The following is a 16,515-nucleotide window of genomic DNA, read 5'->3' as shown; positions in this document are numbered from 1 at the left end:
TATTATTATTTGACCATGCTGGTCATTTATGAACATTTGAACATCTTGGCCATGTTCTGTTATAATCTCCACCCGGCACAGCCAGAAAAGGACTGGCCACCCCTTATAGCCTGGTTCCTCTCTAGGTTTCTTCCTAGGTTTTGGCCTTTCTAGGGAGTTTTTCCTAGCAACCGTGCTAATACACCTGCATTGCTTGCTGTTTGGGGTTTTAGGCTAGGTTTCTGTACAGCACTTTGAGATATCAGCTGATGTAAGAAGGGCTATATAAATACATTTGTTTTGATTTGAACTCTGACCTATACATTGTGAAAGTTCTTAAAGTTACAATGTTTCCATTATGACGTCTTTAGTGATATCACCAAATAATAAATGATCTGACATGATTGTTCTTTAAGCCCCCTCCCCCTCCCACCGTTTCCCACATTCTTTGTGTAGAAATATTGTTTCAATGTCCAACCTTTTGATGTTAAAGTTGTGGGGCAGTCTCTCTCTACACACAAAGGATTTTTGACTTTTCCATACTGCAGTGCACGAGAGAGGAAGTTTACGACCGGTCGTTAAAGTCCTAGAACTGCCCCCACCCCCCCTCCTCCTCTCTGATGGGAGAGAGAGGGGAGGGGCTCTCTTTGATCCTAACCCAGGAGGGAAAGTCATGACAAAGGGTTGTATTTGCACTAACAAATATATTTTAGCACTTAAATGGCATGTACAAAATCTGGTATATGTTTTGCCTCATTGTCGACTGGTATAATTTTGAATTGAGAACTTATAGCTCAACATGTAAACAATGTGTGAGTTGAGCTATTCTCTGATTCAGATGACAGATGCCCATAAGGCCAGTAATGCCATCATACTCTAGGCCTGTGGTTGCACTGGTGATGCATGCTAAATGGATTTAGATAGCTGATATACTGAGGCAGAGTGACAATCAAATAAAACAGATTGGGGATCTTACAACTATACAAAAAGGAAATGTTAATTTGAGAATGCACAGAAACTTTACAGACAGAACCCCTTCCCTTCTTTATTGCAGGATTGTGATTAACCAACATTGACACTAGTTCATTTTGAATAATAGTTTACCACTTAAAACAAGTTTAAACACTTCAAAGAATCAACACTTCATCACAACAAAATGTACAAATAAGCTAACTCATATGCAAAGATTAGACAGCATAGTCTAAACAAAAATGGATTTGCATTAAAACATTTAGTCATTTAGCCGACACTCCAGAGAAATTAGGATTACGTGCCTTGCTCAAAGGCACAGACAGATTTTTCACCTAGTCAGCTTGGGGATTTGAAACAGCGACCTTTTCTAACCAGTTCTTAATCGCTAGGCTACCTGCCGCCCTAGATGATTGAGTAGTAACAAGAAGTGGGCTATTATTACTAAAGAATCATTTTAGGTGAACAAAAAAAACCTTGCTCCACTGATCCCTGATCTACTGGGTGAGCAGACTTCTATTCCAGCTGAGCAATAGCACACTTGATTATGAACTCATTAGATTTGATAAATTGAATCAGGTGTGTTATTGCTGGGCTGAAACAGAACCCTGCACACCCAGCAGACATCCAGCAGGGTTGGCCTGCTCCAATTGTAATAGGTTTATACATTATGTTTGATTTGTAACTGTATTTCTGTATACAATATGTGCTAACATACTTTAGCTCAATGTAAGCCAGTTGCATGGTAGGAAACGGGAGGGAAAAAAACTGCCCAATCAAAACCATCTAATCTATAGCAGAGCACTTTCCACGCAGAGCACTTTCCACACAGAGCACTTTTCCCACTACTTTCCTTTTGACACACCCACCACTTTCCAAATGCCCACTACTTTCCTTTTGACACCCAGTCGCCCATATTGGGATGCAGCTACCCTCTTCTCGCTGGGACAGGGAGGTCCATTTGTGGCTGGAGATAACACTCAGCTAGCGTTCAGGGGTGTAGTGCTGTAAGAGCGTGGAGGAGTGGCACTTCCTCCGTTTTTTCAATTTGAGAATACACTATTTCTGGAAAATTTATTCTGATAAATTCTAAATACATTGTATTTAATTACCACTAAAATTACATGAAAAATTATAGAATGGCAAACCAATATTATATGTATAGCAGCCTAGAGATAGGGAAATTGTGGTTTCTTCCTTGTCTTCTTTCTCCCTTGTCTTCTCGACAGAAAGGGCAGGCTCATTCCTCTCGCATTCACATCCATATAAGGAGACAATGGAAAACGGAGCCTCAAAAATCCTGCTGATTTCCTGGATGCCGTTTCATCTTGGTTTTGCCTGTAGCTCACGTTCTAGGGCACGCACAGAGAATATCTTTGCAGTTCTGGAAACGTCAGAGTGTTTTCTTTCCAAAGCTATCAATTATATGCATAGTCGAGCATCTTTTTGTGATAAAATATTGCGCTTAAAACGGGCTTTTTATCCAAAAATGATATAGCGCCCCCAGAGTTTCAATAGGTTAACAAGAAAATTGTGCAGTCTGGTATGTAAAATTATTAAGTGACTTTCACTTTTACTTGAGTCATTTTCTATTCAGTTATCTTTACTTTTACTCAAGAACAACAATTGGGTACTTTCCCCACCACTGGCAGTCCCATATTTCAAAGACCAGCATGCATAGCTTTATAATTTAACCACACACTTAGAGCTATGATGCCAACCAATATCATCCTTTTCTTCAGTGTAAACGGGGCTTGCCGTTTGGTGTGATGCAGAATCGGTAAAGAGCGAAAGACTGAAGTAAACCCTGTCTGTACTTTTTCCCAGTGTTTAGACGATAAAGTCATGTTAGAATATATAAGTTATCAGTTGAGAGCTTTTGTTTTCCGAACCACCTACAGTGTTTTAGTTGTCAAACTTATGGTCATGTTGCGGCAGTGTGTAGGAAGAATATTCTGAGATGTGAGAAGTGTGCAGGAGGGCATGTGACAAAAAAGTGTGTTTCAGCGGAAAAAGCTCTGTCTATTGCTGGGGATCAGAAGTGTCTGGTGTGAGAGAGACAGTTTGAGGTTGCCAGGGTTCAAGCAGTGCAGAAAGTTTCATGCTGAAGTAGTGAGGAAATTAGATGATGATGTGCAAAGGGTGAGGGAGTCTGAGAGTATCCATGTGAGTAGTAGGCCAGTACAGAGTGATCCAAACATTTTGTGCTTTAGTAAGGTTGGCTACTTGGCATTCATTGCTCTGGTCATTAACCCCTGACATGATACCATTTTAGATAGCTTAAGAGCTCTACTACACTATACAAAGAAAAAAAAGAAAAATGTGTATCCTCAGATCAGCTGTACAGGGGGCTGGTTTGGGCATGTGTTTTCACCTCTCTTTTTCCTCCCTTCCATCCCCTCCCTCTCTTTTCTCCTGTCATCTGCCTGATGCCTCTCATGTGTCTGCACCTCATAGTTCCGCTAGGAAACCTGTAAGGGAGAGGGAAATGGAGAGACAGGAGAGGTTCATCTTAGGGACAGTTCCAAGAGGCAAGAATGGAAACGAACACCACGCAAGAGGCTACATAGAATTGGTGTGTCCTTTCCTCACTGAGTTGGTTCTGTCTTCCAGCAGTCAGGTTGGAGTCTCTTCTGCTCCTCTTCTGTTCGTTGGCTTCAATGGTGTACATCCTCCTCTCATCTTCTTCCCCAAGATCACAAATAAGCAACGGTGTGTCCTGTTAATCACTCTATTATTGATCTACTGGTGTCATGTGACAAAATGTTTAAATTGTGTTGAAATTGAATTATAATCCCTCAAAGTTTCCTGTAATTAAGCTATAAGGCACCTCGGGGTTTATGGTATATGGCCAAAATTCCACGGCTAAGGGCTGTTCCTACGTACGACGCAACGTGGATTGCCTAGATACAGCCCTTAGCCTTGGTATATTGGCCATATACCATAAACCCCCGAGGTGCCTTATTACTATTATAAACTGGTTACCATCGTAATTAGAGCAGTAAAAAGAAATGTTTTGTCATACCTGTGACATGGGTACGGTCTGATATACAGTGCCTTGCGAAAGTATTCGGCCCCCTTGAACTTTGCGACCTTTTGCCACATTTCAGGCTTCAAACATAAAGATATAAAACTGTATTTTTTTTGTGAAGAATCAACAACAAGTTGGACACAATCATGAAGTGGAACGACATTTATTGGATATTTCAAACTTTTTTAACAAATCAAAAACTGAAAAATTGGGCGTGCAAAATTATTCAGCCCCCTTAAGTTAATACTTTGTAGCGCCACCTTTTGCTAGTTAAAAAAAATATATAATAATCGTAATATATACCGGATGTTACCAGTGAATGTAGTTTTTGTATCAATAAACTGAATCTATTGAACACTTATTTAGTAATTGTTTACATGGTGAGGTGTTCTGGACTGATGTGAAATGATATATTGGCAAAGAAATGCATACAACCATTGAAATATCTAAGTTTGACATATTATTTTACTACACTAATTCCACAATTGAATGTCAGTATGTCATAAATCTCTATTTTATAAGGAATATTTTTCATACAAATTAAAAATGTATGAAGAAAAATACCCCTTTTTCAAAATTGGATTTGGACAAATATTTAGAATCATTCAAACGTATGCCAAACAAAATGTCAATGTATTCGGTACATGTCTGTATTTGATTTGATATAATGTGGATTTGTATTATTATTTATTTGTGTAATCCTTCTGGCTGTTCTGTTTTTTTGTGTTTTGCATGTTACTGTTTAAACTCTTTTGGGATAGGGGGCAGCATTTTAACTTTTGGATAAATAGTGTGCCCAGAGTGAACTGCCTCCTACTCTGTCCCAGATGCTAACATATGCATATTATTTTTCACATTGGATATTTTTCACATTGTTTGAATGATGTCTGTGAGCATAACAGAACTCATTTGGCAGGCGAAAACCTGAGAAAAATCCAACCAGGAAATAAGAAATCTGAGGTTTGTAGTTTTTCAAAGCTTGGCCTACCAAATACACAGTGTATATGGAGTCAAGTTGCACTTCCTACGGGTTCCACTAGATGTCAACCATCTTTAGAAACTTCAATAAGGATTCTACTATAAAGGAGGGCTCATGAGACCTGTTTGAGTCAGCGGTCTGGCAGAGTGTCTCAGGCTCGTGACGCTTGCTCCCGACAGAGTTAGCTCTCGTTCCATGGCTTTTCTTCAGACATAGGAATTCTCCGGTTGGAACATTATTGATGTTTTATGTTAAAAACATCCTAAAGATTGATTCCATACATCGTTTGACTTGTTTCTACGACCTGTAACGGAACATTTTTAGTTTTTGTCAGGACGAAGTGCTCGCCCCTCATGAAGATGGATTACTGGGCTGAACACGCTAACAACAAGTGTCTATTTGGACATAAATTATGGACTTTTTATAGAACAAATCAGTCATTTATTGTCGAATTGGGATTCCTGGGAGTGCCTTCTGATGAAGATCATCAAAGGTAAGTGAATATTTATAGTGCTATTTCTAACTTCTGTTGACTCCAAAATGGCAGATATTTCCCTGGCTAGATTAGGCTCTGAGCGCCGTTCTCAGATTACGCTTTTTCCGTAAAGTTTCTTTGAAATCTGACACAGTGGTTGCAGTAAGAAGAAGTCTATCTTTAATTATTATGAGTATTTCTGCAAAATCACCGGATGTTTTGGAATCAAAACATTACTGTGCGTAACGCGCCAATTGTAAACTGAGATTTTTGGATATAAATATGCACATTATCGAACAAAACATACACGTATTGTTTAACATGATGTCCTATGAGTGTCATCTGATGAAGATCATCAAAGTTTAGTGATTCATTTTATCTATATTTCTGCTTTTTGTGACTCCTATCTTTGTTGGAAAAATGTTGGTGTGTTTTTTGACTTGTCGGTGATCTAACATAATCATATGTTGTGCTTTCGCTGCAAAGAATTTTTGAAATCGGACACGATGGGTAGATTAACAAGAAGTTTATCTTTCATTTGCTGTATTTGACTTAATGTGTGAAAGTTACATATTTCAAAAAAATATTTTTGAATTTGCGCACTGCCTTTTCAGCGGAATGTTGTCGAGGGGTTCCTACTAGCGGAACGCCTGCCCTAGAAAGGTTAATAATAATTTTAAGGCCTGGGACCACAGGCTAATAAGGATATTTTTACTTTACTCTCATCAGACTGAAACTTTACCAGTTGAAAGTATACATAAATACAAGATATTATATTACAAGTTTTATTTATTTAAAATTTAAAATATGCAAATTGTCCTTAAATATGCGCCAATTTGCATATTATGATAATCTGTTTTTCAACACATTGCTTCAAGGCAGAATGTTTTTTTTGTTTTATTGTGTTAAGACACTCAATGGTCAGTCTTTTACAGATCAGTTTATTAAAATATTGCCAATTCATGGAATTATTTAAAATACACTTCAGTATAACGGATGCATATTTTGCATATATTTACACATAAAATGACGATACAAGATATATATAAAAAAGCCTCTGTAAAAGTCTGACTATAAGACCTAAGAACTTGTGTGTGGAATAATGGGAATGTACGTCCTTTTGAAGACTGAGAGAAATTAATTGGTGCACTGTCATTTTGAGGAAATGGCCGATAAATGCAATTAGAATGTACTTTCCAAAAATATTGACAATTTATGTCACATTAATGAAACTCTTATTCATATATCACTACTAAACTGAAAAGTAAACATCAAATATACATTTTACAAATATATTAGCACGTTTAATACATTTGTTTCAAGCAATAGAGCATTTGCTTTGAATACTCGACTGTTGGGCAAATATGCAGTTTTAGGGCAAATTCTCATATCGCTTTGCTCAATTTGTCACATACAAGGATTCTGTATGGCTGTTGAAATGTGCAGAACATTAATCAGCAATGCCTGCCCCATATGTAAGGCCCTCTTTGAGTTATTGCTGGTGACACTTTACTTTTTTGACTGTGTCATGGGATTTACGCCTAATCTTGGCACACTCCATTGAAGCAGCATCAGCTCTCACATCTCCTCTCTGATTGCTCCAGTGTCACCAAAGTGCTTTCAAGCCACAATTTGTTCATCAACTTTGTTATAGCAGTGGCTCCCTCATTGAACGTGGGTATTGCCGTACTGGCTGTTCCGTCAATGCGGCTTTTGCCCACGAAGACAGTTTTGGGGCATCGCGACCATATTTACAGAGTTCAGACATTCATTTGCATTCTGGATTCCTCCGTGCTACATTCTTTTGAGGACGTTATCATTTGACATCATATGATATACAGGTGCCATTTTCTGCGCAACTTCTCTATTAAAAATGTATGGCCTCCAAGGTTTTTTTTACAGGGTCGATCTTCACCATTTTCTATGGCTCGCTGGTACCAGCACCAATGCACACACCTATCCCGTAGTTGGAAGTGAATCATCTCTTGTTCCAAGTGCCATTGAAGGATACATTAATGTCTATGATGGCATCCTCATTCAGAAACTTTGCTATGTCTGGGTCTATATCTGCGTATGCTCTTCTAATTATCTTTGAAGCACTCTCCATTGACTAGTAGCCCTCTGTGAATCTCTGCAACTAAAGTAGGGGGAAAAGTACTTATTATGTCTGTCGACATTACAGACATAACTGCAGGACTAAATATCAGCATGTTACCCATGTAAATATGAGCATATCAGCATGTATTTACTTTATGTTAAGCTAATTTCTCACCAATCACATTAGGCTACAGCCCTATGACACTGTAGGCCTACTGTGGCAGTCTCGTTGGATAGTTATGTTTTCATATTACTCTGTTTTCTTAACTTTGAATACAGCAAGTCACCTGACAATAATGGCCTACTCTCCCTTTTTATTTACCTGTCATGTCTCTGATATGAGCTGAGAAGCAAGGAAGGAATCCCTAGGACTTTGCTTATTTTCTTTAGAGCTGCATAACCAAGTCCAAGTTTGTGGGCTAGGAGAACCATCCTCATATTCATATCAAATGCCACATCTCCCGTGGAGCACTCCTGCAGCCTGTCAGGAAATGACTAATCTTTGTGTTAGTAAGAATACAGTAGAAAATAATACAATACAATTAATTTATTCCATCTACGTCAACCTCAGTACGGTAAATACTCAACTGTCCATGTTCTAGACTAGGTTTAGGCTATTGTCTCTCTAAAAACAGGTATTTACAAAGTTAACAAAGGGTTTTAAGGAGAGTGATTAATTAACCTCTTGCCCCAAGACATTTCACATGATAATTATATTATGTCAGCTAAAAAATGGTTCTCAGATATCCCCTTTTGTACATCTCAAACCACAATGCTACAATTTCTTCCCATTGTGGACACTCTTATGTCTGATAAGGTTACTCAAGAAGGCAAAGCTCTTGTAACACAATTTACACTTGAAGGGCCTCTCCTTGGTGTGAACAGTCTGGTGCCTCTTCACATAGTTCGCCTCAGTGAAACGCTTCCCACATGTGGGACATGCATGCGGCTTGTCTGCGTCCGACCTAACGCTTGGCCTCCCACGTTGTGAGCCAATGACACCGGAGGTAGAAGCAGGAGCCACCACCCTCAGTTGGTTAGTCTTTGAGCTCCTTCTTTGACCTCTAGCCATTGTATGGGTGTTGTTGGGATTGTGTTCTGTGTTATGGGCTTGGTACCTCTTGTGGTGAACGCCCATCTTGACCATGTCTGTATTGGTGTGGTAAACCTGAGGTAGCTGAGGAAGGCTAGACCCAGGTCTTCTATGATGAGATCCTGAAGGAGAAGAGAGACTTCCTATTAGACTACCACCAGAGGGGTCTCCCACTACTCTCTGTGAAGGCTGAAGCCCAGGGTGACCTGCTCTGTTCATCATGGATACTGTGATGTTTGTATCATAGGAACAGGAGGGTCTATCTCTGTCTCTATCAGCTCCAGGCCCTGCTTCACCCCTGCACTGAGACTGTGAAGAGAAGGGTCTGGGCTGCAGACTGGATCCCTGACTGGAGCCTCTGTCTCTCTGATGACCACCAGGACTGAGGTTGTTCAGTCCACCTGTCCACTGGTTGTGTTCTGTGTGGTGGAGTCTCTGTCCCTCATGGTTCGGTCCTAGTTCCAAATCGGGAAGGAAGCGCGATGGTTCCTGATCCAGGGTTCTGATCCAGGGCCAGGGTTTGTGACCAGCCACCTCAAAGTTCCAGTCTCTCCCGCCAGCAACACCTGATATCAGCAGGTCCTCATGGACTGCAGACTGTAAAAACAAATTGCACAGAAGAGCATAAAGGTTAAGCATAAAGGTTTATATAAGAAACTCCTTGCTGTACAAACAGAAACATGATATTATTAAATGTTAACCAGTCAAGCCCATCTCTAACACTGTGATTCAAGTACGTAACAATATGGAGCCATTGGAGTTTATTATAAAAAAATGTCCATTTGTGTTGATTCAAGAATTAAGTATAATGTTTTGGTTTGACTGAGTTAAGGGAAACTCAGTCCCTGCAATGATGCAAAAATAACCAAGTCAGTCAGCACAGAGTTGAATATGTATTTAATTTCAACAAAATAGTCATACACTAACATAACTTTGAAGTACAGTACTTTTATTGCACAAAACAATGTGACAAGTAGAATAACTTCTCACTATGGTAAAACTTGACCTTTTATTGTAAATCTGGTACCCTCACTTTGATAAAATACATTTTAGAATACTTTGGAAAAGGTTCAACGTTACATTGCACACATCTTCACTACTTCATGTTAAGTCAACATTAATTAAGGCACTATCCTTACCTCACTATAAAAGCTAAAGCAGGGATGGGCAACTCCAGTCCTCGAGGGCCTGATTGGTGTCACACTTTTTCTCCATCCCTAGCAAACACAGCTGATTAATCAAATTGCATTCTAAAATGAAGATCATGATTAGGTGATTATTGGAGTCAGGTGTGTTAGCTGGGGCAAAACTGTGACACCAAACAGGTCCTCAAGGACAGTCATTGCCCACCCCTGAGCTAAAGGGACATAGTTGTCACTTTTCATCAGTAAAGCATTTTTACAGACAACATAACACCAACCATATAATATATTCTGCCTCATCATACTTATTCTTTCCTCAGTTCACCTCATCTAGTTCCCCACTACATCCAAAACCAACAGAATTAACTACAAAGACTAAGGTAGCTCCTCTCTGAGAACCTCTTCCTGCAGTGCGTACAGGCGCATCTTGGTGCTGGTGGGAGAAGCTCTTCTCACTGTAGGGTTTCTGTAGGGTTTCTCACCTGTGTGGTGCCTGTTCAGCTTGGACAAGTGAGAGAAACTTGCTTGGCACAGATGGTAAACAAACAGATTTTCCCCCGTGTGTATCCTCTGGTGGATCTCCACCTGTTTGGGGAAACTGAAGGCTTTCCCACAGAACAAACACAGGAAGTGCTTATTATGGCCACTGGATCTACTGATAGCGTTACTACTACTGTCATTTGTCAATGGGCTTGTGTAGCCATTTAGTGTTGAGGCACTGGCATTGTCTGAGGTCTGGTTCAACATTAGGAGAGTGTGAGGAGGATGAAGGCCAGGGAGTGTCTGTGTTGTCGCAGGGTCCATGTTCCAGTTGATAGATCCTATATAAAGGCAGGCTGAAGGCGGCACCTGTTAGGGCAGTGGTCACCAACTGGTCGATCGGCAAACATTTCTGTAAAAAAAACAATGATAATCCTTGCGTTCCTATTTATTTGTATTCGTCTCGCGCTGTTGGTGGTAGGTGCAACTGATTGAGCTGTGTTCCCACTGTACCTTCAGACACATGAAATGGGTCAACTCTGCTATCCCGGCAGGCCCGGAGAGCAAATCCAGAGCACTATAGGCCTACCTCCGGCCAATCGGACGGCTCAGATTACTGTGTCTGCAGTAACGTGGCAATCGTAAAAGAAAGCTTCAGCCAAGTTGATACTGTGAGATTTCAAAACGTTTAAAACCATGACTAGAGAAAGACTGTCAACGAATACAGCAAAGAGCTGCTGGTTATATGAGTGAGTTCATGTTTAAGTTCTTACTCAGAACTGTCAACACTTTGTGCATTTTATGGCTTATAAAAGTGTTGAATACATTCTTACTACTTCCACTGGCACTACAACCAGCACTGTAGTTGTAATGAATGAGTAGGAAAGTGTGGTAGGCTTGCGTTGTTGTTGTTATTTGCGGCTTGTTTTGTTTTTTCATATCGAAGAATATTTCACCTTCTCTGTTCATAGGAGTAACAACATGTGCATGAGGCAGACATAATGGGGTGCGACTCCAGACCTTTTTAGTCAGTGACAAGAGCGGAAAGAGTGAGTGGCAGGACACTGGGAGGCAGAGCCCATCTGCTGCTCTCTCCCTCAGCTGAGACTGACCATCAGATGCAGGCACCATCAGCCCAGTAAAATAAAAATATACTATTTAAATGTATGCTCACTCAGCTGTGCCTCATAAGTAATACAACAACTGATCTTTTACCGGTGTGATCATATAGCCTATCTCAAATGTTGAAATATAATTTTTTACAAATTGTCCAAACAATGTATTGGCAGGGAAAGTCAAGCAAAGCCAATATGCGGTGATAATGTATTGGGCCTATAGCCTACTTCACAAACCTCATTGCTACAACACCGTTTTTAATAGGTTCATGTTGCATAAGCTTGCATTTTGACTCAGAAAGTGATCTTTACTCAGAAAAGGTTAGTGACCACTGTGTTAGGGGGTTAACCTGAGGCGCCATCAGTCTCTCTGAATCACAACCATAGGAGCAGCGCCTGTTCTCTCCCGCCGCATACGGACACCTCCCTGTCCTGGATGGAATCTATGCCTTGTCCTGGTCTCAGCCAGTCTGTTGTCATGGAGACTAAGTTCGGATGTTGTTTTGTGATCAACTGTCTGTTTCTGGTTAACAGTGTTGTTCCCCAGCCCAGAGTTGAGGACGCTGTTCCATCCACTGACCTCCACTATATCGCCGCTGGTCCTGTCTTGCTCAGTGATGTTGTCCCCTGGGTCCTTGGCTGCACCGGTCTGGGAATCCAAGATGACTGCCCAGTCTCTTCTGTTAGCCTCCAGCCACCCACCTACAAGAAGAGGTCAGAAAATAGACTAAAAACATGGCAGAGAAAACTCTACATATGGAGGGTTTTTTTGTCAATTACCTGGTCAAGTTCATACATTATGTGTATGTAAACATAAGTTGTATTGATTTAATTTAATGAATGAAGAAAATTCAGACAAGAAAATTGTCAGGCGCATCAGTTTTCCCATTGAAGATCTATTACTGTATGGAGGCTATATGTAGTTCTCCCTTACCTTGCTCCCCCATCTTAGGTCCACTCAGCAGATCAATGCTCACTGGTCCGTCTTCTATTGTCTCCTCTTTTACCAGTAGCAGATCAGGCTTCCCATCCTCCATGTCTACTGACTGTAAGAGATACAGAGTGAGAGGATGTTGGATCAAGACATCTGATATCAGCACCCTGCAATGGTGCATCTTCTGATTGGGCAATGAGGGATTGCTATGAGTACTATGCAACATGTAAGTTAATTTGCTACTGGTTAGATAACTCAAACACCTTGTCCCACACTTTTGACAAAATATATCAAGACCTGGGCCCATATCCACAAAGTCTAATATCATTCAGACAGTAGTTCAGTGGGCTCACCTCAGTGAGACTGTGTGTGGTCCTGTGTTGCGCAGCTGGGTCCTCTGTGGGTTCAGGAGGAGGTTTAGGCTGGTTGTCCTCCATGACCATGGTCCCCTCAGGGTTCCCCAGACCCTCCTCACACCCCTCCTCCTTCACCCGCAGCACCTCTGGACCCTCCTCCTCCTGGATGAGACAGGTGATACAGATTACACAGACATACACTCCCTCAGGTACATACACACACACACACACGGATAATAACACACTTGGAGTGTTTACCCATCCCCACTACGTTTGAGTCCTATACTGTAGTCACAGAATGACTTCATTGTTATTAAACCCATCATGGTTGATGTAAATATGATGATGTGGGTAAATATAGGTCAGCTATGTCATCATCAGACAAACCTGACTAAACTATTTTGACATGTACAGTAGGTGTTTGTTAGTGTGTGGATATGTGTACGTATATTTATTATATTTAAGTCTATATTGATTATAAAGCGCTTCCTTAATGAAAGTCTAAGAATGAAAAGTCCAATTATGTTTATTGAACAAGTGTCAAATACACCATATGAATACCACAGGTAAAAATCTGCATGAACTTTTTTTATTAAAAGTGTCTTGGGGAAAAATGTATTGACGATGGAAGTAATGAAACATGCATTTGCGGACATCATATATCCTACACAGTACAAACACAATATGTAACAGATATATATATATATATATATCACACAATGTCTGGATGCAATATTCTACCCAGGAATATTAAACACTGAAATCGGTTACTCTCGTTATTCCAAATGCATCTGTCGATCTTTTCTGTTGACAACAATCAAAATGAATCTTTGTCTTTAATGCAGGGTTTGATCTAAATGTCAGAAGGTATGGAGTGGAGTGGTTTTTCTGCTGGTGTATCCTGAGGTAGCTCCTTTCCGAGAACCTCTTCCTGCAGTGCGTACATGCAAATGGCCTCCTCACGTGTGGACCTTCAGGTGCCTTTTCAGGTCACCTGCCTGGGCGAAGCGCATGGGACACTGGGTACAGCTGTAGGGTTTCTCCCCTGTGTGCACCCTCTGGTGCCGCTTCAGGTCACCAGCCTGGGCGAAGCACATGTGACACTGGGTACAGCTGAAGGGTTTCACCCCTGTGTGGACCCTCTGGTGCCTCTTCAGGTTGCCCGCATGAGCAAAGCACATGTGACACTGGAGACAGGTGAAGGGTTTCACCCCTGTGTGGACCCTCTGATGGATCTCCACCTTCTGGGAACAGCTGAAGCCTTTGTTACAGAACATGCAGAGAAACCGCTTCTCTTTACCACCCGTTGTTGTTGCCCCTTCCCGCTCCTTGGCCTTTTGATCATTTGAGTTCGATACCTGTTCGAAAAGGACGCTGCTTTGTGAATTGGAAGGTGCCATCAACATGGTCACTCGGTGTAAAGGGGAGTGGGTTGCGACATTTAGATTGGTCTCTAAGCTTTCCCTGTAGTCTAAGAAGTCACTTGTGTTGCCCTGCGAGTGTCCTTTTCCTAAGTGAGTCTCGTCTGCATTCCATGTCAGGGGAGTGTCATCCTCCACTTTCACAGTCACCTCATCTACGACCAGACCCTCCCCTTTCTTATCTAGGAACCCTTCAGAGTATACACTACTACTGTACTGGTTCCAGTCCCCTCTCATTGGATTAGTCTGTGTATCTAAGCCCACAGGCAAGTCACCAGACATCATCTGTGTCCCTGTAGCATATGAACAGGACGGATCATTGTGAGTCTGTAACGAGTTACCTGAGTCCTGATGGGACAAAACCGTCCTCGAGCTACCGTAAATTATATACTCTGTGCAGGGAGCAGGGGGACAGCCCAGTCGCCCCAGGCCCGTTAAAGTCTTCGTGTCTGACTTGAGGACGGCGTTCGGCGTTCCACTGACCTCCGTGCCGCTTCGTTGGGTCCTGGGCTGCACTGGGGCAGTGGTGGGTTCATCCGTGGCTACAGGGGGCTCTCTAGCCGCACCAGTCTGGATGTCTCTTCTATGCTGTGGTTCCTCCTCTCCTTCAGACCTCTCCTGCTTGACCCCAGGACCTGCAGCCTCTGCATCTGCAGACTGACATAAGAAGAGAGGAGGTTATTACCGATACACGAGTTGAGTTGGATAACAATGTCATAGGGAAGATAACAATGCCTCCATGGCAGATTAATTAGGATGTACATGTAAGCAAGTGAATAGCTGAGGGGATCCTTTCTGAAATAAACAGGCCACATTTGATTTACAAATAACACCATTTTTATGCAACACTAGTAAACTAACCTCTATCATGATAATGTGCTGGGTTGAGGTTCCACTCCCCTCATCAACAGTGATTGGTTGGTCATCTCTCCATGTATTTTGTCCCGCTGGCTTCACAAAGCTCCTGTGGCCTCCAGTGAGAGGTCCTTCACCTGAGAGCGTTTGGGGAAAAGAGTTGGTTAGGTTTGCTACTGTCAATGTTCAACGGTATATTGTACATTATTGACAATGTCTAGAAATGGCAAGGACATAAGGTAATTTATCTTGATATACAGGCCGGTACGTAGCCTAGCGGTTAGAGCCTTGGGCCAGTACCCAGATGGTTGCTGGTTTGAATAACCAAGCCAACAGGGTTTTTACTATCTATGTATTATGTTCCATGTATTACATTGTTTTCATTGATTAAATCATAGGCAATGCTGTAAATTAATAATCAGGTTAGAATATATTGGTTCTTTGCTAAATAATCTGTGGAATTATTGCATACTATCCAAAAACGGACCAAGACCGAATTCTGGGTAACACCTATGAACACATGTGCAGCTGGGAACGGGGCGACAACCCATGCCTTCTGCTAAATGTAACCTTACCTCTTGACATTCCTCTGTATTTGTCAAGGATCTTGACACTACTGGGTCGAATGGCGAGGACGCGCTCTCGTGACACCTTCAGTTCCAGTAGCTGTAGTTTCCTCCGCAATGTCCTGTTTTCTTTGTGGCTTTGAGTTATTTCCAAACGAAACACTGCATAGTCGTCGTCTACGAGTTTACAGATCTCTGCCACGGCTGCATTCGCTAGCACCTCCATGATGGAGGCTATTTGAGTTTGAAAAACCATACAGTTAGCCATTGTTAGCAGCTAGCTAGCTAGTGTTACCTAGATAACACCTATCAACCAAGTCATGTCTCCAAAGCGAATTAAAGACTAAATGTCGTAAGTATGTGATGCTGTGCAGTTAAATTATTCATATTTTGTATTCCAGGGTGTTAATAATTAATAAAATCTAAATAACAACAAAAACGCTAACGTGGAAAATGTTCTTAGTGTTCACTTCCGTTTACACTCTTCTTTGTGTGGTTTTCCCGGCCAACTAGACGCTTAGTTGCGTATTGCTGTCTTTCACAGGTCGTAGTGTGAATTTCACATTTTGTTCACAGAAAAGTAGATTGGGGGGATTTAATTGCACCACCATCTTACCCTACATACACGCCACTATTCCCAACAAACCCACCACTTCTTCCCACTACTTTGGCCCTAAAAGTTATCTGCTACTACTACCAAATCAATCTTCTGGAATTTCTGTTCCATCTGTGCAGTGCAAATAAGACAATGAGATGATTCTGTTAAACATGAATGGAGATCAGGGATTTATTGTGGGAATTTAGGTCATCAAAGTATTATTACATTTCACTTGTTTTTCTTACAATGTACTCATATATACATTTTATTTTTGTATCGTGTATTTAAAAAATAATTTTGTGTTAAAATAAAGCAAATGTTATGTATTTTTTTGCATAAATAAACATTTATTGAATATATTAATATATTAACATAAAAGGGAGGAACAAGGCTGCAACCACCAATCGCTTGCTCCGTCTACCCAA

General features: G+C 41.2%; 1 protein-coding gene across 2 annotated transcripts; it reads right to left on the bottom strand.

Moving 5' to 3' along the window:
• Positions 1-6,320: 6,320 nt before the first annotated feature.
• Positions 6,321-15,988, bottom strand: LOC135507637 (zinc finger protein 768-like). Of its 2 annotated transcripts, XM_064927212.1 has the most exons (8): positions 15,502-15,988; positions 14,933-15,063; positions 14,555-14,728; positions 12,648-12,812; positions 12,295-12,406; positions 11,941-12,062; positions 9,763-9,840; positions 6,321-9,220 (listed from the first exon to the last, which is right to left on the bottom strand). In XM_064927212.1, the coding sequence occupies exons 1-8, from the start codon at positions 15,758-15,760 to the stop codon at positions 8,306-8,308; spliced, it is 1,956 nt and encodes a 651-aa protein (XP_064783284.1). In that variant the 5' UTR covers positions 15,761-15,988; the 3' UTR covers positions 6,321-8,305. The 2 variants fall into 2 exon arrangements, with proteins under 2 accessions (XP_064783284.1, XP_064783285.1); XM_064927213.1 differs by lacking the exon at positions 9,763-9,840 and having other exon boundaries at positions 6,322-9,220.
• Between the last annotated feature and the right edge of the window lie 527 nt (positions 15,989-16,515).

The sequence above is a fragment of the Oncorhynchus masou genome, chromosome 21 (assembly GCF_036934945.1).
Source record: "Oncorhynchus masou masou isolate Uvic2021 chromosome 21, UVic_Omas_1.1, whole genome shotgun sequence".
In the NCBI taxonomy this organism is placed as follows: domain Eukaryota; kingdom Metazoa; phylum Chordata; class Actinopteri; order Salmoniformes; family Salmonidae; genus Oncorhynchus; species Oncorhynchus masou.
The sequence above is the reverse complement of the archived record's forward strand: the minus strand, read 5'-3'. Positions and strand labels throughout refer to the sequence as shown.

Bases quoted from the DNA above. Each gene is read 5' to 3' on its own strand.
- LOC135507637 (XM_064927212.1), bottom strand. From the start codon at position 15,760: ATGGCTAACTGTATGGTTTTTCAAACTCAAATAGCCTCCATCATGGAG. The intron at 12,407-12,647 runs GTGAGCCCACTG...TATCTCTTACAG, and splicing joins CCACACACAGTCTCACTGAG to TCAGTAGACATGGAGGATGG. The intron at 12,063-12,294 runs GTAAGGGAGAAC...CTCTTCTTGTAG, and splicing joins ACCTAAGATGGGGGAGCAAG to GTGGGTGGCTGGAGGCTAAC.